The 19,386-nt window shown below is 50.9% G+C and overlaps 7 protein-coding genes across 7 annotated transcripts; 4 read left to right on the top strand and 3 right to left on the bottom strand.

Moving 5' to 3' along the window:
* The first annotated feature begins 71 nt into the window (after positions 1 to 71).
* On the top strand, positions 72 to 2,665 carry TrAFT101_005062 (uncharacterized protein). Its single transcript, XM_066127371.1, has 3 exons — positions 72 to 218; positions 299 to 1,314; positions 1,374 to 2,665. The coding sequence occupies exons 2-3, from the start codon at positions 642 to 644 to the stop codon at positions 2,474 to 2,476; spliced, it is 1,776 nt and encodes a 591-aa protein (XP_065983482.1). The 5' UTR covers positions 72 to 218; positions 299 to 641; the 3' UTR covers positions 2,477 to 2,665.
* Positions 2,666 to 3,801: 1,136 nt separating this feature from the next.
* On the bottom strand, positions 3,802 to 6,868 carry TrAFT101_005063 (uncharacterized protein; the record flags this gene model as incomplete). The annotated part of the gene is made up of 4 exons (XM_024905745.2): positions 3,802 to 4,025; positions 4,085 to 6,264; positions 6,343 to 6,718; positions 6,799 to 6,868. The coding sequence occupies 4 exons, from the start codon at positions 6,866 to 6,868 to the stop codon at positions 3,802 to 3,804; spliced, it is 2,850 nt and encodes a 949-aa protein (XP_024759578.1).
* A 46-nt stretch (positions 6,869 to 6,914) lies between these two features.
* Positions 6,915 to 8,435, bottom strand: TrAFT101_005064 (uncharacterized protein; the record flags this gene model as incomplete). The annotated part of the gene is made up of 3 exons (XM_066127372.1): positions 6,915 to 7,042; positions 8,044 to 8,284; positions 8,337 to 8,435. The coding sequence occupies 3 exons, from the start codon at positions 8,433 to 8,435 to the stop codon at positions 6,915 to 6,917; spliced, it is 468 nt and encodes a 155-aa protein (XP_065983483.1).
* A 2,169-nt stretch (positions 8,436 to 10,604) lies between these two features.
* QCR2 (ubiquinol-cytochrome c reductase core subunit 1) lies at positions 10,605 to 12,471 on the bottom strand. Its single transcript, XM_024906757.2, has 4 exons — positions 12,158 to 12,471; positions 11,929 to 12,103; positions 11,009 to 11,853; positions 10,605 to 10,926 (listed from the first exon to the last, which is right to left on the bottom strand). Exons 1-4 carry the CDS (start codon positions 12,410 to 12,412, stop codon positions 10,831 to 10,833), a joined length of 1,371 nt encoding a protein of 456 aa, XP_024759577.1. The 5' UTR covers positions 12,413 to 12,471; the 3' UTR covers positions 10,605 to 10,830.
* Positions 12,472 to 12,627: 156 nt separating this feature from the next.
* TrAFT101_005066 (uncharacterized protein) lies at positions 12,628 to 13,746 on the top strand. Its single transcript, XM_024910654.2, has 2 exons — positions 12,628 to 13,472; positions 13,535 to 13,746. Exons 1-2 carry the CDS (start codon positions 12,672 to 12,674, stop codon positions 13,655 to 13,657), a joined length of 924 nt encoding a protein of 307 aa, XP_024759576.1. The 5' UTR covers positions 12,628 to 12,671; the 3' UTR covers positions 13,658 to 13,746.
* Positions 13,747 to 14,122: 376 nt separating this feature from the next.
* TrAFT101_005067 (uncharacterized protein) lies at positions 14,123 to 16,875 on the top strand. The gene is made up of 4 exons (XM_024908272.2): positions 14,123 to 14,298; positions 14,381 to 14,443; positions 14,563 to 15,279; positions 15,339 to 16,875. Exons 1-4 carry the CDS (start codon positions 14,290 to 14,292, stop codon positions 16,473 to 16,475), a joined length of 1,926 nt encoding a protein of 641 aa, XP_024759575.1. The 5' UTR covers positions 14,123 to 14,289; the 3' UTR covers positions 16,476 to 16,875.
* A 125-nt stretch (positions 16,876 to 17,000) lies between these two features.
* TrAFT101_005068 (uncharacterized protein) lies at positions 17,001 to 19,212 on the top strand. The gene is made up of 7 exons (XM_024908271.2): positions 17,001 to 17,408; positions 17,499 to 17,536; positions 17,612 to 17,653; positions 17,752 to 17,999; positions 18,069 to 18,246; positions 18,362 to 18,616; positions 18,807 to 19,212. The coding sequence occupies exons 1-7, from the start codon at positions 17,339 to 17,341 to the stop codon at positions 18,891 to 18,893; spliced, it is 918 nt and encodes a 305-aa protein (XP_024759574.1). The 5' UTR covers positions 17,001 to 17,338; the 3' UTR covers positions 18,894 to 19,212.
* The last annotated feature ends 174 nt before the right edge of the window (positions 19,213 to 19,386 follow it).

Below are 19,386 nucleotides of genomic sequence, written 5' to 3' on the forward strand. Positions count from 1 at the left end.
AAAAGTAAAAAGGAAAAAAAAATTATAGAAAATACAATTGTCTTTAGTAGGCTGTTATAAGTGAATTTCTATGCACAAGCCGTTATTACTCCGTCAAATGGGTGTGAAGAAAAATAGGGAATTCGCAAACAATCGGCACACAGTTCTCAACTTCGCGCACAGCAATGATATCAATATCCAATATTTCACTAGTCCAACAGTGCTCATATTCTCAATCTGTATGTGTACTTTCATTTTGCGGTCCTTATTTTTTTTTTTTTTTTCACACCGCTTTGTCCGTGGCTGATCCTCCAACTAGAGATTATGTTGCCGTGCCGTGCCGCTCCTTGAGGATCTAGTATGTAGAACGTCATTCCAGGATCCAATAAGCGCGGCATCCCTGTCATTATGGCGTGTCTCAAGACCGCTTTCAGAGCACACATCTCAGCTCTGCGAATCCTTCGCCTCGCATTTAGTACCTGCGAGGTGGAACCAACGACAGACTGGCCGTTTTGCATTATTTATAGAATATAGTCGGGTACAACGCCAATCGTCTTCTCAAACAATCCCCCACATCTCACTGCGTTATTTAGCCCTTATATCAATCATGTCGCCCACGATCAAGCCACCCCAAGGCAAATTCGTAACAGCAGACTGCCAGCATGGCGAGGGCTGACAACAACTCCAAAGCTCACTCATATGAGCCTGTTCAAGTTGTCAAAGTAGACTCCGAGTCACAAAAGTCAACCACCTCCGACTATAAGCGCTATGCAATATACTCTCCCAGCGAGTGGCTTTTGGAGTTCATCAGTTCGACTGCGGCTCTGGGCCTCGTGATTGCAATTGCCATCATCTTTCGGTACATGGACAACAAGCCTCTCTCTGCCTGGAACGGTCTCCTTTCTCTAAACGCAACGATTTCAATCCTGACAACTGCATACGCTATCGTGTTGATGCAAGGAGTCAGCACGTTTATTGGACAGGCCAAATGGCTTTACATCAAGAACAAGCCTCGTAGGCTTGCCGACTTCGAAATATTCGATAGAGCTAGCCGCGATATTTGGGGCTCTCTTCTGCTGCTTACCACTGTAAGGTGGAATCTAGCCACCATTGGCGCGGTGATTGTGATCTTGCGACTTGCTTTCTCGCCATTTGCACAGCAGGTGGTTCTGATTGAGCAGCGAGACATCATCTCCCCTCCCGCGGATACTGCCACCTTTGGATATGCACATGGCTATAGTCGGGAGGCGGTATTTAACAGTCTCTCAAACTCCGGCGTCGGTAAGCATCGCTGTCACAACTGCATACATGTACCTACTACTAGTAGGAAGGCAGGTTAGGTATACAACAAATAGAAGGTACCTAGATAGCTAACAGTTGAGGCCTCTAAATAGGGAGCACCCCTCAGGATGCTGGCATGCAAAACGCCATCTACCAGGGCCTGTATGGCGTCAAAATGACCGAGCCTTTCAACTGCCCCGGGGTGTGTACCTGGCCCGGATCATACACATCACTTGGGTTTCACGCCGAGTGCAGGAATGTCACCCAGCAAACATTGCAAACTGCCCGCTGCGCCTACGACAATGAAAATGTCATGCGGCAGTGCAATATGACGACGCCGGGGGGAGTCATGGTCAAATCCCACCACGTCGACACCGATTCTGGGACGACCTACTACATGAACACATCCTCGCTTCTCTACCAATATTCTCAATCTGGAGGTTCATATACCCCGAAACAGACCTTTCCCGAAATCACGCGATTTGCAATCTATAGATCGACCGTGGACTACAATTTCAACATGCAGAACATCAACGTTACAGAATGCTCTCTCTACATCACGGCCTACGAATATACAGATGCCAAGGCCAATGGTAGTGATTTCTCTTTTGCGAGCAAGCGAGAGATCGATTTCGGCGTCAAGAACCCCTGGCACCTCGCACCCCCAAATTCCTCCATAAACTTCCAGCGCATCGTCACCAACGAGACAACAAGGGGCGGCATCCAAATTCCTGCGCTTGAAATAGACTTTCCAAATCTCCAAACACTAGCAACTTTCCTCTCGTCCCCTTCAATAGTGAGCGAATTTGTCGAAGGGGACTTTGTGAATACAAACCTAGGCATTGCCGCTGCTCTATATGGCGACGTGAATCTCAGCGATCGGTTCGACGGAATGGCGACAGCCATGACAAACTATCTGCGGTACGGCCCCAATACCCAGCTGGCGCTTGGAGAGGTGATTCAGAGCGAGCCTTTTGTTTCCATCCGCTGGGGGTACTTTGCTGTCCCCATTGCGACTGAGGCACTTGCCATTATATTTGCCATTCTAAGCATTGTCAGCAGTCGCCGCAGTCGCGGTGTGCCCTTGTGGAAGTCTTCGACGCTTGCTGTGCTGGCTTGTCAGCATAACGAGCAGCTTGAGCTTTTGCAAACTACGGGCAAGGGTATCAATGAGATCCAAGCCGTGGCTAAAAGATCCAAGGTACAATTACAATAGTACTGGGCCGAAATTGACAGGTAACGGGGTATGAATATGAACTTATTAGATAGAACTCTTAGCCGCCGTGTTATTATAATATTTCTTGCGGTAGTATTTATGGCAAAGAGCAGGAAGAGAAGGAAGAGGAGAGCATTGTATCTCCATCATCTTAGTTAATATATGTAATAGAACCACTCGATTGGCGCGTAAATTCATATGTACCATCTAACATGCTACCTAGACAAGTGGCATCACAGTTCCAAAGCTGGCAACACCTCTTTTCATACAACTTTCTTCAATTTAATCGCTCAGCTCGTCCCTGTATCAGATAACACCTATATCTAACTCTACCTTACTCATTATTTACCGGGTAAAGCTAGCAGTACTCTTGGTATAAAGTGTATGTCCGCCCGCTTGAGCCTCCATTTCCTCTCCATTCACGCTGTCTGCACACTCGATGCATCGCCTACCACCCTATTAAAAAGTGGCGAGCAGATTAATCGAAAAGCTGTCCACATCTCACCGCCCTCATTCAGTTGCCTAAAGGGAGCTTCATCTGCGTTCCGAATCATCATCATCGTGGGAAGTCATTATCTCATCCCGCCGCCCTTGCGGCTGCTTTCTCCCTCTCCTTCTGCGACGCTGCTGCTGCTGTCGTCGTTCTTTGCCACCTTGCCCCCTCATCCCTTCGTGCTATGTTATAGAACACCCTTGCAGCATTACAGCTTCGCCTAGCCTCTCTAAGCCGGTGCAATATTGCTGCATCAGGTGTCTAAGCTCATAGCTTATCTTTTGCCTTCATAAATGCTATACCGTCCATCTTGCCGTTTAAAATGCAATGGTTGTCTCATCAGATGCTCTAAGCAGAGCTCTTCGACTGTCGCCTTTGCCATCAGCTCCTCCACAAATCTCATGCTGGCGTCACCCGAGCTTGTATCATAGCCTTGTGAGCTCGATTTGCTACTGGCAAGCCAACACAAATCAAATTGGAGAATCGTCCCCTAAAGGCCGTATCGTTGCCCTAGCCGGACACAATGGCCGTCATCCCAAATGTAGACTTAAACTGTAAACGCTCATGACAATGCCAATCACAGCTGTTCAATATGCTTCTTTATCTTCTTCCCCTTCCCCTTTTTTTTTCTGTTTGTTCAAGAATTATTTTATGTTGTGTTCCTTTGCAAGATAAGATACCGCAAAGTAATCCAGAGCTGTGATGGAAAGCCAGAAAATACCGTGGTGAGCGAATAACAGCCAAAACCCTCGAATAGAGAGGCAACGCTCAGGATGACTATTCTCTTCCCATTTCTTTTTTTTGCAGATCTAATGGTGCGTCTTCTTTTTTTCTATTTTGCCTCATTGGATCCCTCAGATTCCTGGTTCTGGGGAGAAGTTGAAGCCGTTCGATTGGCCTGCGGGCCGGGATGCGGGTGACTCTGTGGTACATGATGCTTGTTGCTGTTGCTGTAATTCCCGCCGCCGTTACTGGGTGGCTGTGGGCTATAATGATGCGGCACGTTGGCGGCGTAATGCTGAGGTCCAGGTCCGTTGTAAGGTCGTGCATTAGACACTACAAAAGGTCAGCCCCGAATATTCACCTCTAGTCTAGTATAAAGGGGCGTCACTGACTTGGTGCACCGGTTTGTGCCGGCCCATACGCCGGTTGGTTGTATTGGATATTGGGGCTCATTCCGTACATGTTATGCCCCTGCTGAGATCCCTGATGCACCATCATGGGCGCCGCTGGTCGTCCCGGGCTGGGATATCCATTTGCTGCTGCCACCGGCTGTGGTGGGCCAGTGGGCGGCATGAACTGCGGATGGTGTGCGCCGGGGTACATCAGGTGAGGGCCCGCCATCATCCCTTGGGGTCCTGGGATAAATTGTGGCTGCATCATCATCGGTGCGCCCATCTGCCCCTGCTGCGGTGCGTAGTGAGGGTTATTAGAGAAGCTCCTAAATTGGCCCAGCTGAGGGTTGCCGGCACCAAGGAAGACTGGCTGTCCATATGGAACCTGTGCGCCTGGGTTGACTTGCGGGTATGCCACGGGCAGCTGTCCCATGCGAGGCGAAGCAAAGGACTGAGCAGAGTTGGAGTGCATCATCCTGTGGTCATCATTGCCATATGGCTGGTGAGGCACGGGTCCATGTTGCGGAGTGTGCATCTGCATCGGAGGCATATGCGGAGATTGGCGCGGCATAATGTGTTGTGCGCCGTGCTGGAGATGGAACGGAAGCTGATGCTGATGAGGAGGCATCTGAGGCACGACATGAGCCGGGTTTGGAGTAGGCATGCCAGAAAACGGCTGTCGCTCAAAATATTCCTTGTAGGTGAGGCGCATGGTTGAGTCGCTCTTTTCATCATCCTGTAGTTGGCGCCAGGTAGGAATAGTATCGTAGGCTGGGCGCAGGCCACCATTATCCTCCCAGCTACGGGCCTGTGGTCCCTGGGGCGGAGCGATGGTCTTGATGTGAGATAAGATGTAGCACTTGTTGACATCGATAGCCTTGGTCTTTCTTCGGATAAGCTGCCCCTGAGGATGGCCCGCCGCATTAGCGGGATCATTAACATGGTTGATAGCGACCCGGGGGCTGGATGTCGCGCTTGGATGGCCGTTGGGGTTGAACGACGCAGCGAATGGGCTTGGCCTAAATTCGTTGCTATTGGGGTTTAGCTTTGCTCCGAGGTGGCCGCTATGACGCCGAGGGAAGTCCATGTTGTTAGAAGGACCAGTAGGCGGAGCACGGATTTCGGAAGCATGCTGCTGGGGCATGGGAGGCTGAGAGAACTTTTGCTGCTCTACGTTGCGGATACGTTGCGCCAGCGTACCACCGTTTGAGTGCGGTTGCGAAACATGCTGAGGACCGACACGGCCGTTCCTATAGCCTTGCTGGTGATACTGTTGCTGATTGAACTGCTGGCGAGGGCCTGTGTGGCGGCCAGGTCCGCCGTTAGGGGGTGTGGCTTGGGGCACAGGAGCTCCCCGAGGAGGCCTGGTCTCGGCTGCGACAGGTGCCGTAGATGTCGGCGTCTGTTCGGCAGGCTTGGGCTGAGGAGTGTCCTTGGATGGAGTGGCATCCTTTTTAAGAGCAGCATCAGACTTGGCCTTGGCCATCTCCTCGGCGTTCTTCATAGCCTTGGCCTGAATCTCCCTCTGCTTGGCGGGATCCTTGGCGATGATGGACACTAAATCCTTGGGAACCGGTGTTGAGAGTTTGAAAGTGTTTGCGAATTTCTTCAGCTCGATCAACTTGACTTCCTTATCCGCTTTTGCCTTGCTGCTTCTAGCCTTTTCGGCATGTAGGCGTTGCTGCGAAGCAAACGATTTGAATGAGTTCAAGACATCGCGCTCAACAGTCGATGTTGCGCTGGGAACGTTCTGGGGTAGCTGAGTAACGGGTCGAGCATTAGCGGTAGGGACCGCCCTGGCGGAAGCCGCCGACTTCTCTGCCGGTTTCTCCTCTGGGGTTTTAGTGTCTTTGGCCGGAGCAGGGGAAGGTGTTGGAACCGGAGTAGGGGTCTTGCTCTCTACGGGCTTCGCGTTGGATGGCTGGGTTTCCACTGGTTTTTGGACCTCGGGCTTTGCTGAGGCCCCGTTCTTGACAACGTCAGAGATCTTTCGCTGCTCAGAGGCCTGAGAAGATTGCTTCTTCGGGGGGGCCCTAATCTGCGAAGATATAATGGCCGGGTCAAAAGGAGCACCTGCAACTGTAGCTTGGGCAGTTGGAGCGCGTTTGGCCGGGGGCATATATTTCCCGCCTTGTCCAGATGGGAGAGCGGGGAAATCCTGACGACGAACACCGCTGTATCTTTTGATAAGTTAGCATAATAGTTGCCTCGCAAATGGCTAAAAGTAAAACTGGCAAACGCTGCAAGTCGTAACTCACTTGTCCTCCTCATTGTCGTCAGTGCGGCCTTTGCCGCCAGAGTAGTCCATGACACGCTCTTCAGCTACGTGGGCAGTAAGAGCTACGCTGCGCTCGATTTCCCTAGCCTTCTTATCCGCGGCTGCCATTCTCTCCTTGTACTTCGGATGACTGCGGTCGATTACAGTGGTGTACATGTTTTCGTCATAGTCGGATTTGAGGCCAAAGCGCTTCTCGTTTTCGGCGAACTGGTCCCAGGGGCCGGAAGAGGAGGATTTTTCCAGACCGCCATCGACAAACTTCTCGTCAGGATCAGGGACCCATGCCTGCAGAGTTCTCTGAGGTCCGGAGTGGCCGTTCGAAATCGCAGTATCGGTCTTGAACCCAGCTCGATTGCCTAGGACTATTATTTAGCAATCCCGAGGAAGAAAGGTTATGCGGAGGGAGAGTGAGCCAAAGGGGAGACTGATGGCTTACCGTTTGCCTTTCCGTCCACCTTGGTCGCATTGCCCTGTTGAGGGTCTTTTCTTTGGGATGCCGGCGGCATTGCTAAACTTTCTTCGCCGTGGGCGTAGCTTCCCAGAACTTTCTTATCAAACCGCCACAAATTCAAACGCCTGTCGTACGAGGAAAGGTCGATGTGAGCGAGCTCGCGCGTTTGTCGGCCTTCGTGGGCAAGCTGCGTGAGCAACTCGGGCTGCTTCTATTAAAAGCTTAAAATCTGAAATAACCATGTGTTAGTACAAAGTGCGTACGGGTAACTGCAAGACAAATCGTGGCTTTTGGGGCAACAGATTGGAAAGATGGGAAGGCAGGGGTAGCAAATAAAGGCCGTATAGCCAATGGGGTCAATGCAAGAAAGCAAAATGGTCATCCCACCAGCCAAATAAGCCAGGTTTTGCCGATGGGCTCTCGGAACGAAGCGGTGTCCCGGGGAAAGCGTTTGAAGGTAGGATCAGGCCAGACGAACCTCGTGGTGACGATGACGAGAGCTTGTGTCACTCAAGCAAACCACCGAATCGAGAGAGAGTCGGCGGTCTTATAGCTGAGTTACAAGGAAGGAGGAAGGAGGGAAAGAGAGGAGACTTGGGAGGTTGCTAGTGGCCAGCGCTCGCTCCTAAGACTCAACAAAAGAAGCATTAGCGAATCGTCTTTGGCGGTGCTCGCAGAGCAGAGACAACGATTGTAGATGGTCGAGAGGCCGCGGCGCAAAGACGGCTCTTGGGCCTGAAATGGCGGATAGACCAGGAGGGGGTGAAGAGAAGAAGCCGTGGGAGGGGACACGGATAAGGAGCTGAAAACAAACAAAAGACGAGATGGTACGGACTAGATACCGCAGATAAAGAAGTGGTGTGGTGTGCGAGAGTCACAGTAGGGGAAAAAAAAAGGGTCGAAAGGCGGCGCTGCTCGGGTGTGGGGAAAGGCGCAAGAGAAAAAGAGAGGCCAAGCATGCTTACCTTGGGGGGGTTCTGGAGAGTGGGAGAAAGAAAGAACCGCAGCTGAAAGGATGAACAAGAACCAAAGGGACAAGAGGATCAGATCTCCGCCTGGGCGTCCAGCTCGCCGCTGCTACGATTGCCTCGCAATGGGCAGAAGGGACTGGGAGAAGAGAAAGTCGAAGAAAGAGAGCGAGAGTGTGAGAGCGAAGTGAAAGGGAGGACGAGGCGATGGTTATAGTGTTATTAGTGGAGGCGAGGCTTTGCCTTGCGAAGTACTCCGTACCTACATGGCGGGAGCGGAGGTACTGCTGCGCGATGGATATAGGTCTGTAGTGGGATGGATACGTGCCAGACCGATGTGCTGCACCGCTGTAGCCAGTGTCGAGAGCCACTGCGACCCCTGCCCGCCTCTTGCCCCGGAGGCTAGCGGGAAGTAGCACATAGGTACCGGCACGTTGCACGACTAAGGACTTGGACTCCTGGTCGGTAGGCAAGATATATGGCTTGAAGCATGCGATACAGTGCTAATCAAGGCCATCAAACTGTATGCGTTTTTCTCAAAAGTACTGCCCTTACCTCATGAACGGGCAATGGTACGTGGGAACCAAAGGCAAAGCCGGTGCCTCTCTGTGTTGTCTCGTGGGGCTTGGGCTGGGTTTGGTAGCGTCGACACATGTACCAGGAACAGATGGCAGTACGCAGTATATACCAGCACGTGTCCCTTGAGCTGGTCCTGAGCTCTGGCCAAGGGCGTTCCTGGCTGAAAGCACCCTGTGCCGCGTGTTTGTTCGTCCAGTATCGTGCGGCTCCCGAAGATCCATATGCCCAGCTTCTGCGGGCTGCTGCTGCACTCCAGCGAGTTTGCGCTGTTGTCACTTGCGCATTGGGCTCTGCAGCACGCCCTGCGCACAACGCGTTGTACCGTTACGCAGCCGACGGATGGCGGACTGCGCCGTGTCGACCCAAACGCCTAGCCTTCCGGGGCTTTTTGGGGCTATTCTGGGATCTGCGGGAGCGGCGCCGAGCCTCTGACGGCGCCATCGTGTACAGGAACTTTGCGCTTCAATGGCCCAATGTCTGTACATGCGCTCAACACTCGGCAATGCGCGCTGCAGCACTGCATAGGTAGCAGGTGCAATTGAATCTCTACCGGGTCAGGCACAGTGCCAGCAGTGCATTGCAGCGCAGCACGGCGTGGCGCGGCCGTATTTTTTGGCCTTTGTGGGTATCTCAGAGGTACCTCACTTTTATTTACCCTTTGCCTGAAACCTTGCTGAGATGGGGCGCGTGAGCATGTACAAGACGGTCCCGAGCAGCACATCGTTTGATATTGTTGGCATCGTTAATACTACCCCCATCGTTATTAGTTGACGGTACTCCTTGCAAAGCCTTTGGTGCTAGTCCTAGCTATGGCCACGGCCAGAGCGAAAGATCGGACAGGCGAACTTTCTGGAACTCTTTGAGCGTCATACAGCGAAAATCATGCAGCTAGCCAACGGTCCCCATTCGGCACGACAATCTACAGATTTGTTATTGCGTGCATTAGCAAAAACTCTCTTTTTCTCTTCATCTGCCCGGTGTCATTTGAAGGAATAAAGAAGGGTATTCATGACTGTGTGGGATATCGACTGCGCCTATTGTGGCTGTAGGGAGAGACAACGCATACGCTATAAGATTACATGATCCGTTGATGAATGTCACACTGCATCAAGGGCTGCAGAAATGCAAACAGCGCCTGCCTCGCGATAGATACGGCTGTGATAATAGCGGTGGTCACGCGACAGAGACCGGACGGGTAAGTTTGGTCCTCAGGTATCAGGTAGGTAAGCTTCCCGCAAGTTTCAAACAAATCGTAGTGTAAACACAGTAGACTGCCCATAGCCAAAAGTCCAGATTGTCTCTCCATGCTTCGTATCCGACTCAACCTTGCAAAAGCCCTCCAGGGTTCTGAGCACTAATCCAGCCTAGTGAGTTCCGTACCCACCATAGCTCGCCGGCCATACGCCTCAAAGCGTTTTGATGGGAATCGTTCAACAAGGTGAGCAACAATCAATTCTCTCACTCGTGCACATGTTTTTGTTTGAGTTTTGTTCTATTGCGAGCTTTGCTTTGACAGCATCCGCATTGATATGAAAGAAGACAGAAATTGAATGGCTCTCCCATCTGCCCGCACCTGAGCATCCTTGTCTCCTTTGACACTCTCGCTGTTAGAGACTGATAAACGCAGGACTAACATGGGGGTTCAAGGACAATGGCGATGTGAACGACCAGCTCTTGCATTTATACGGGTTATTAATAGCTATAAGCTCAAAGCACTCAAGCTGTGATATACACTGTCCAAGGAAACTGAACAACAATCTCTTTGAAACATTCTTTGCCCTCTTTCATCGTCAATTCCTCGCCTCATACTACTATCTTCACCCACTTTGTAGCAATCATAGCGCATCCACTGTTTTATTAGCTTTCGGTGAACTAAAAATATATCTAAGTAAAAGATCTCCCTACTTGAGCATCTAGACAAAGCGTTGGGAAGAAAGGCCCCTTGAGCTGAATTCTCCATTGCTAGGCGCAGTAACAAAGCGTACCTCTTAGAAGAAAACGGCCGTTGGGTCAGTCTGGAAGTGGGCTAAGATCTGGATATACTGGACCACTGAATTTCCACGGGTACTAGGTAAGGTAGGTAAATATCATAATTCAGAGGTATCCATCGCATAAAGTTATGCTGGCCTTCTCCGAATGCATTAGGCCGGGTCCTGCTTTGAGATGTCTCGTAGCTCTTTAGCTATCACACGTCCTACAAGCCAATCATACATCTCACGCACAATTTGATCATATGTAGATCATGCCATGCAATAAATCAATTCAATTATTTTTGTTCTCCTTTTTTTTCCGGTATCAAGATATAGGGTGGACGGCAAATTCAAGGTCGAGATGGACAGATGCGCTTCAGTGAGCAAAAAAGGAGATTTAATACAGATGGCCTTTTTCACGCAATACCATGACTTTAACCTCCCCACTTCTAGATGACTCTGACTGTTGTACAAGCTTTTTACGCCCTAATAACCCCTTTCTATACCCGCAGACCCAGCTCCTCAGCATAAGGCAGCACAAACAAGTCGCCAACGGAAGAGACTGTGGCCTTTCCATCGAGAAGGGCCTTGGCAGTCTAGAGAGTGACACATTCATATTAGTATAGTTCAACAACAGGACAAGGAAATGGGGGATAGGAAATTAAGAAAGCGACTTACAGTCTTCAGCTTATCGGCGGTAACAGCGTCGAGAGACTTGGTCAGAGCAACAAGGTCCTGGACCTTGCCGTTGTTGACGAGACCAGAGCCGGCCAACAGAACGCTGGAACCACGAGTCTGAGCCTTCTCCAGCAGGTTGAACTTGGCGTTGGCAATGGCCTTGGCCACATCCTCCTTGCTCACAGTGCCGGCAGCAATGTTCTTCAGGGCCTTGACAGTCTCCTCAGCGGCCTTGCGAACAGAGGCAGCGGCACCAGTCAGCTGAACAGTCAGGAGACCAGCATCAGAGTAAGCCTGGTTGGCTGAAGCGACGGAGACGCCAGGGGTTCCAGCAGTAGCCTTGGACAGAAGGCTGAAGCCAGGAGCCCACTTGATGGTGGGCTGGGCGCCGAGCAGGGTAGCCAGAACCTCAATCTCGGGCTTGGAACCAGTGCTGTCTGAGCCGGGGAAAGCAATCACGACCGAGTTGCCAGAGGCGTGGCTGGTTCGCTGCTCACCACCAAAGTACTTGGTGGCCTCAGTCTTGAGAGTCTGTCCGCTGCGAGCGGCAGCAGGGACGCCCTTGAAGAACTGGTCGACCCACTTGGACAGGGACTGCGCACCAGCGCCATCGGCGACAACAGCAATGTTGGGCTTGGAGTAGACGACGTCGGCAAAGCTGGCAACGTACTCCTCGTTGACGTACTTGTTGAAGGGAGCGGAAGGAGAGGGATTCAAGGCGGCACCGAGACCAGAGTGGAAGGCCACAGCGTGAGCGTTGTCCAGAGCGAGGCCGGCAACATCGGCGTTGACAGCAGCCTTCTTGTAGGGCAGGATTCGTTCAATCTCCTCGTGGAATTCGTGAGCTGGTAGCAAGTAAATTTTTTTTAGTCTCAGTCAAGCACTATCAACGTTTTTTTCGCGAATCGGCCATCTCTTACTGGTGTACTTGGTCTGGGACACAACCTCAGCCAGGAGCTCAGCGAAGTAGGGTAAATCGTCGCGCAAGAAGCTGGCCTCGATGACGAGGGCCTCACGGGTGTGAGAGGCAGTCAATTGACCTCCGAGAAGCTCGGACTCGCGGGCAATGCGAAGGGCAGATCGTCGCTGGGTGGTCTGGAAGCCATACAAATTAGCTCAAGCTGCGCCAACAGACGGAACCGCCCTTACCTTGAAAGCAAACTGCTCCAGGCCGTAGGTCAGACCAGGAAGAGGCTGGTAACGAGTTCCGGCCTTGGCAACAACGGCCAGTGTCGTGGTCGGTCCCTGAGTGTCTTTGGAAGCAACCTTGAGTCCGTTGATATCGGCAGTCTCGTACGATCCGGTGGGGGCTGCAGCGGCGGCAGCAAAACCTCGGCGAGGCACAACGCCTGACCGGCGGGCGGCCTGCTGCGCACTTCTCGAGAGAGCCGATCTCGAAATCATTGTCGAGGGTGTTGGCGTAGTCAATTGGCAGTCCTTGAGGCGTCGTGGTAGAGCAGTGGTTCGCCGAAAAAGAAGTGCCTCGTCGTGCAGCTATCCGTCTAATTTTCGGCAGCCGGGAGGTTTGGCACGGTCACGTGATGCGCCGCGGATATCCATCTTTGTATCCTCTAAGAAAGCTACCTCTTGACGTCGGTTTGTAATCAGCGTTTGACAGCCTTTCTTTTCCTTGTTTTCGTCTTTAAATGGAGAAAACGACACCATGGCATCAATAAACATGCAAAGAATAACGTCGCGGCTCGCCGCGACCGCAGTTTCAAGGCCCTTGCAGGGATGCCAAATCAGAGCAGCGCTTGGATGGGCGTCTCTGCGGCATCTCAGCACCAGCGTGCGCCTACCGGCCATTGCCACCGGATCACGGCCTCAAGCAAGAAAAACACAGCGCTTCGTGCCAGGCGTCTCCGGTCCTGGTAACAGCGTTCGAACAATCTTCATCCAAACTGAAAACACCCCCAACCCGGATGCTCTCAAGTTTTTGCCAAACCACCGCATCGTCCCCGAGGGCATGAGCGTTCCGTTTATAGAGTACCTAAACCCACGATCTACGATTTCTCCGCCGCACCCTTCCCCTCTGGCTGCGAAGCTTATGAACATCGACGGCATTACTTCTGTCTTCTACGGAGCCGACTTTATCACCGTAACCAAGGCCGGAGACGCTAACTGGGCTCATGTTCGACCCGAGATTTTTGCCTTGATAACCGAGGCTATCACTTCCGGCGAGACAATAGTCAATGTCGTGGAGCGCAAGGGAGATGAGAATGGCGAGGCAGCTGTGGAAGAAGACAGCCTGGCTTACAACGAAAACGACAGTGAAGTGGTGGGCATGATTAAAGAGCTGCTGGAGACTAGGATACGACCGGCTATTCAAGAGGACGGTGGCGATATCGAATTCCGTGGCTTCGAAGATGGCCAAGTGCTGCTGAAGTTGCGCGGAGCCTGCCGTACATGCGATTCAAGTACGGTAACACTTAAGAATGGTATCGAGGGCATGCTGATGCATTACGTGAGTCTCGACGATCCCAATTCCTGTTATACGGTTACTGACATTGATTGTTTGTCGCATAGATTGAGGAAGTGCAAGGAGTGACGCAAATCCTAGACGAGGAGGAAGAGGTTTCTCTACAGGAGTTTGCCAAATTCGAAGAGAAGTTGAAGCAGCAGGGGCAGAAGTCAGCCGAGGCGGCATGAAGACTGATTTGTTGCGCTGGATGGTCTGTACGTTAGGAAAGCATGGCATGTAGTATAAGAATAATTTAAAAAAAAAAACTGGATACCCATCACGTATAACTCCGAATTATCTATAGTAAAAATTCTAATCCATGATCTGTTGCGCATTGTAATATGCCCAGCTCATGCATAACATATAGATGTGTATGTGTGTATATATATATATATATAAGGTATATATATTCCCATGGATATCCATATATTGGCTGGCCTGCAATGGTGAGTTGCAGCGAAAAATCAGTATGACGCAGATCGCCCAGAGGCTGAAGTTTCCAAGTACCTGCAGCGTTTGGCACCAAAATGCTAAAAGTCTAGGCGGTTCTTTGGGCTAATGTGCCCCACCTTCCCTTTTAGCTCGCCCATGCTCTGGCAAAAAAATTGGCGAATGCGAATCTTGCAGTTTGTAAACTCAACTTTCCTTCTCTTCGCCGTCACTTTTTTTGCATCCTTAGCACAGCTGCAACCTATCCCACCGTCCTTCCTGTCGCTATCCGTGGACAGGGAAACCGGCTCTGTTGCGGCACAAGTCAATGACTCCGAGGTAGCACCTGCAGCAGCTCTAGAGATAGTGAGAGGATCTCTAGGAGCAAGCAATGTTCGTCGTTAGTCACACTCGCCCTCTGTGCTGGAACAGGCAAACGAAGGGAAGGAAAAAAAAGAAGCTAATTTTGGCGACATCTGCAGACTAAACATGCGGCGGAGCTTTGCGCTCTCCTAGTCAACGATCTATACGGCGAGCTTCCTTCGGTATGTCAAATCAATCTCCATTGGCGCCCGTCTTTGCATGGAGCGCGTATTCGTCCAAGGCATGGCAGCAGCTAGAGGCTGGTGATTGTTGGAGGCTGACCCTTTTGGCGCCCCTGTAGCGAATTCTTGCCGCGCTCTTCGCCAAAGGCCGATCAAACATCGCACAGCTCGGGCTCTATACGCAACTTGGCCCTCGACAGATTCGCAATGGCCTGGGCGTCCTCAACCAGCAGAATCTGCTATACCACCACACAGACACCAATACCAAGCGCACCACCTATGAAGCCAATCCCGGAGCATGCTACAACCTCGTTCGATCTGGCAAGATCTTGGAGATGATCGATAGCCAATACGGGACTGCGGAGCGCGACCTAGTTCAAACCCTGCTGCTGCTGGGCTATGCGAGAATCGCTGAGCTGACTCACGCATACCAGTCCCGCGCACCGACGTCCAATGGTCATGCGAATGGCCATGGTGCGAATGGGTCTAGCTCCGGCTTGATTGAATCCGAAGCTGAGCTTCACAATGTCCTGAGTCACTTGATTCGCTGCGAAATTATCGAGACGGTCCGGCCGCAGTCCTTCCGTAACCCAACCGATGTTTACCACGAGATCGAGGCGGACGTCACCAAGACAGCCCCGGGCGAGAAGGCAACAAAAACAAAAATAGACCAACAAAGGCAGATAATGGAGCAATATCGATCGTTCAGAGACCAGCCGACGGCTCTAAAGAGGCAGCTTGACCAGTTTGGGGGGCCGGTAACGAAGAGAAGAAAGCTCGAGAGTGGATCAGGGGAAGATGACAGAGCGATGGATTATGATATCCCGCCTCTTAATGTGAGCATATTCATTCTCGTCCTCGCAATTCAGTACACGCAGTCTAACAGAAATTTAAGCCAAATGTCGTTGTCAGAGTCAACTACGAAAAATGTCTGGTTGAATTACGCAGCCACCGCCTGGCCAGCTTCGCCATGGACACTCTAGGCGAGGTAACTGGCGAAGTGTATCGCACACTGCTTGGACTCCTCACTTCCGAAGTTTCTAGATGCCGGGCGGATCCTTTCCTGGGGGAAGAGGCGATTACTCACCAAGCTGCTGTCACTACAATGGACGTCTATGAGCACCTAGATGAGGCAGTCAACGTTGCGGCGGGAATAGGAAAAGCCCCAAAGGACAAGATTGACTACCAAAGTGCAGAGAAGATCCTGACGGCGCCTGCTGGAAACGACACATTTGCTGGTGACTCGGATGATGACGCAGCAGGTGGCGCTTTTGATAGCGATGATGATTCTGATGACATGGGCCGACATGGAAGTTTCTCGCGAAAATCTCGATCAGTATCTAAGACAAATGGTGGTAAACCAAAGGTGACGTTTGAAGATGCAGCAACATCTACGGACAATCGTCTAGACCAGATGCGCCAGCATCTCCTGCTATTGTCGGAGAGCAAATATCGCTTCGTGCGCCACTGTGGAACACAGGGTCGGGGGCAATGGACTGTTGATTTTGATCAGGTCATGGAGCGCCTTCGAGATACTGAGCTGGATGCCTCTATCGAACAATCCTTCGGACGGCATGGACTCCGTCTTACTCGTATCCTCCGTGAAAAGGGCAAGCTGGATGAAAAGATGTTGCCATCTGCGGCGTTGATGAAGAAGACAGACGTGCAAGCGAAGATGCTTGCCATGCAGATGGCCGGTTTGGTCGACGTGCAGGAAGTTCCCAAGGACAATACAAGAGTGGCCAACCGGACCCTGTTCTTCTGGTTCTTTGACAGAGATCGAAGCCAGGCACAGATACTAGATGACCTATATAAAGCCATGGTCCGCTGCTTGCAGACGTTGCAGGTAGAGAGACATCGGGAGCGGAACATTTTATCCTTTGTTGAGAGGAAGGACGTTATGGGAAAGGAAGAAGAGGTGATGACGGCAGAGCATTATAACAAGTACAACAGACATTTGGAAGAGCAGAACAAGCTTCTTGGACAGATGATGAGATTGGATGAGGTTGTGTCGATATTCCGAGATTATTAGAAGCAATTGGCCTGTAAAAAAAAAATCTGTAATAATTACGATATGTGCACTAAATTGCGATGAGAAGAGAACTAAATAGTTTCTCTGGCGTTTTGAATCAGGTGTCTAATATTGAGATTGGCTAGGGTGAGATGGATGTTTACTCTAGGGACGGATTTCGGTTTTTGATATCATCGCTGAACGTTTGGTTGTATCAGATGCTAGGACGCTGCTGGCGAACTCGAGGTCACGTAAAGCCGCGGCATTGAAATCGACTCGATTCGCTTCAAGAGACCGAGGTCTTATAACTAGCCCGAACACAGGGAGATTCAATGCTGATCTATCCAAGAGCCGTCAAAGACCGGAATAAACATAGATGTACATAACTCGGGCAATTTCAACAATTCATCTGATTCTTTTCCCTCGAAATTCTCTATTTCCTCTTACAGCTGAGATATTTACTCGATAACGACGTGCAAGCTCGAAACTCTCTAGGGTAGAGCAACTACTACCGCTGCAGCACAGTACTCAAAAAAGCCCCCAAAACAAAGTACACAGGGATTATTTACCCCGCCGCCTCAAAGCATTTCAAGCCCCTCCAAGCCCGCTGAAGGCTCTCGCGTGCCCGCCGAAAATCGGTGGTGGTGAAAAGTTGCTCGGACGGACAAGGTTCCTTATCAGCAGATGACAAGCACGGAAGCGTCATAAGATATCGACGAAAAAAAGTTTCCCACAGCAACGCCATTGCCTGGACTTTTTTTTTCCACCATCTCTTTTCGCGTCTTTACGGGAAGGCTTTGATTTTTTCTTTCTTTCTTTTCATATAATCCCAGTATTATAGATTTTCTTTTTCTTTTTTCTTTTCCCCGCAAATCATTCACAAAATGTCACCAGCAGCAGCGGCAGTTGTGGGACGAGAGAAGGAGTCAAACTTGGCTCGTCTGCTCGGCTCAGGTACGGAATTTTTTTTCTGCCTCTTTGCCGAGGACCAATTTCCATGAGCCGATGCAAAATTGCGGTAGAATGCTAATTGAGGCTATTCAGGTACCGCTGGTATCTCCGAGCTGGCGCTTTTCCACCCTGTACGTCGCCTGGATCAAAGGTCGCAAAAGCCATTGATTGTCCATTGACTGACTTTTTTTTTGCGCCTTTAATAGGTGGATACTATCGCGAAGCGATTGATGAGCAACCACGGCAAAGTAAGAACGCACCTACCACAGGCTCCTTCAATTGAAGAGACAATCGACAGGACGTAATAATCATAATATTAAGAATATGACGCTGAACATGATCGCAGGTTGCTAGCGCAAGCCAACTGAACCAAGTCATCTTCAAGGACAAGGCCTCCGCACCCTTCGCACGAAAGTTCGTCTCGCTGTTCCCAGGTCTGGGCTACGCCGCCGGCTACAAGGTGCTTCAGAGAATATACAAGTATGGCGGACAACCCATTGCGCGCGACTTCCTGGGCAAGCACTACGGAAAGGACTTTGAGGCCGCCTTTGGCAAGAAGACAGGCAAGGCTATCATGCACTCTACTGCCGGCAGGTAAGTTGATTGACGAGAAGACGAAAACTTCCGCTCTGGAAAGCTGAAGCCGGTGTTGACTTGCGATAGTTTGATTGGTATCGGAGAAATCGTCCTGCTGCCCCTCGATGTCCTCAAGATCAAGCGCCAGACCAACCCTGAGGCCTTCCGTGGCCGTGGTGTCCTGAAGATTGTTGCCGACGAGGGTTTCGGCCTGTACCGTGGCTGGGGATGGACTGCTGCTCGAAACGCACCCGGATCTTTCGCTGTAAGCGCGCTTCTCTTGGCCCTATCGCATCAGTATTCCATTGCATTGCAATGAAAGCAAAGCATGCGTAAAGATTCTAAATGGTTTACTAACGAATGGATCTTCATCCAATTAGCTCTTCGGAGGTTCTGCTTTCGCCAAGGAGTATCTCTTCCAGCTTGAGGACTACAACAAGGCCAGCTGGTTCCAGAACTTCGTCGCTTCCATCGCTGGTGCTTCTGCCTCCCTCGTCGTCTCTGCTCCCCTCGATGTTATCAAGACCCGAATCCAGAACCGCAATTTCGACAACCCCGAGAGCGGCTTCAGAATTCTGACCAACATGGCCAGGAACGAGGGCTTCTCGAGTTTCTTCAAGGGACTGGTTCCCAAGGTATGTCGATTACATAATGTGACTGATGTGCTGCATTCGCTTGACCTCGCTTCTGCCATCGCTTACTAGGGTACCATTGTCTCCTGATGGCTCTAGTAGGGGTAGAAGCAGCAGGCAATCGTTCTCTCCACATCCCCTTTATGATATACACGCACTATCGAAAACCTGAAACTGATACAATGCTTTGCAGCTGCTCATGACTGGACCTAAGCTTGTCTTCTCTTTCTGGCTCGCCCAGACTCTGATCCCGGCTTTCGACACCGTCTTCAGCAAATAGAGTTCCAATTACGCGAAACAAAACCAAAATTATGTACCATGTATAAACGATAAATACACTGAAAAAAAAAGACGGAAGTAAAATTCAAGGACAAGAGACTATACAAAATGGGAGAATACTAGATCTGCAGCGTATTTCTTTGGGGAAGGGAGAAAGGGTTTACAGGGCGCCGTTGGGCTTAGGATATCCTCGGCCGGAATGGAGGGCATGTATAGAACGACTCTGCTCTGTGTAGAATTATATAATCAAGCGATATAACAATGAACGGGAAGTGAAGCATCCAGTGATTGGGCATATAGACACTCTGTATAAGAACGCATCAAAAAAAAAGCTCTACCAATCCCCACGCGAATATCTTACCCGGGCCTCTTAGCCGCCCCCGGACGCGATAAAGTAGGTAGCCGTGTGATGTTGACGCGGCGCTCATCACCATGTGCCTTGCACTAAAATGTGATTCGCCGTCTTATCAGGTTAAACTTCAGCCATATCCGCG

This window comes from Trichoderma asperellum, chromosome 3 (assembly GCF_020647865.1).
Source record: "Trichoderma asperellum chromosome 3, complete sequence".
Taxonomy (NCBI): Eukaryota; Fungi; Ascomycota; class Sordariomycetes; order Hypocreales; family Hypocreaceae; genus Trichoderma; species Trichoderma asperellum.

Excerpts from the sequence above, each read along its gene's own strand:
- TrAFT101_005062 (XM_066127371.1), top strand. The coding sequence starts at position 642 with ATGGCGAGGGCTGACAACAACTCCAAAGCTCACTCATATGAGCCTGTT. Across the intron at positions 1,315-1,373 it reads TACTACTAGTAGGAAGGCAG|GGAGCACCCCTCAGGATGCT; the intron begins GTTAGGTATACA and ends GCCTCTAAATAG.
- QCR2 (XM_024906757.2), bottom strand. The coding sequence starts at position 12,412 with ATGATTTCGAGATCGGCTCTCTCGAGAAGTGCGCAGCAGGCCGCCCGC. Across the intron at positions 12,104-12,157 it reads TGGAGCAGTTTGCTTTCAAG|ACCACCCAGCGACGATCTGC; the intron begins GTAAGGGCGGTT and ends TATGGCTTCCAG. Across the intron at positions 10,927-11,008 it reads CCGCCGATAAGCTGAAGACT|ACTGCCAAGGCCCTTCTCGA; the intron begins GTAAGTCGCTTT and ends GTCACTCTCTAG.
- TrAFT101_005066 (XM_024910654.2), top strand. The coding sequence starts at position 12,672 with ATGGCATCAATAAACATGCAAAGAATAACGTCGCGGCTCGCCGCGACC. Across the intron at positions 13,473-13,534 it reads AGGGCATGCTGATGCATTAC|ATTGAGGAAGTGCAAGGAGT; the intron begins GTGAGTCTCGAC and ends TTTGTCGCATAG.
- TrAFT101_005067 (XM_024908272.2), top strand. Across the intron at positions 14,444-14,562 it reads TATACGGCGAGCTTCCTTCG|CGAATTCTTGCCGCGCTCTT; the intron begins GTATGTCAAATC and ends GCGCCCCTGTAG. Across the intron at positions 15,280-15,338 it reads ATGATATCCCGCCTCTTAAT|CCAAATGTCGTTGTCAGAGT; the intron begins GTGAGCATATTC and ends CAGAAATTTAAG.
- TrAFT101_005068 (XM_024908271.2), top strand. The coding sequence starts at position 17,339 with ATGTCACCAGCAGCAGCGGCAGTTGTGGGACGAGAGAAGGAGTCAAAC. Across the intron at positions 17,409-17,498 it reads GGCTCGTCTGCTCGGCTCAG|GTACCGCTGGTATCTCCGAG; the intron begins GTACGGAATTTT and ends GAGGCTATTCAG. Across the intron at positions 17,537-17,611 it reads AGCTGGCGCTTTTCCACCCT|GTGGATACTATCGCGAAGCG; the intron begins GTACGTCGCCTG and ends CGCCTTTAATAG.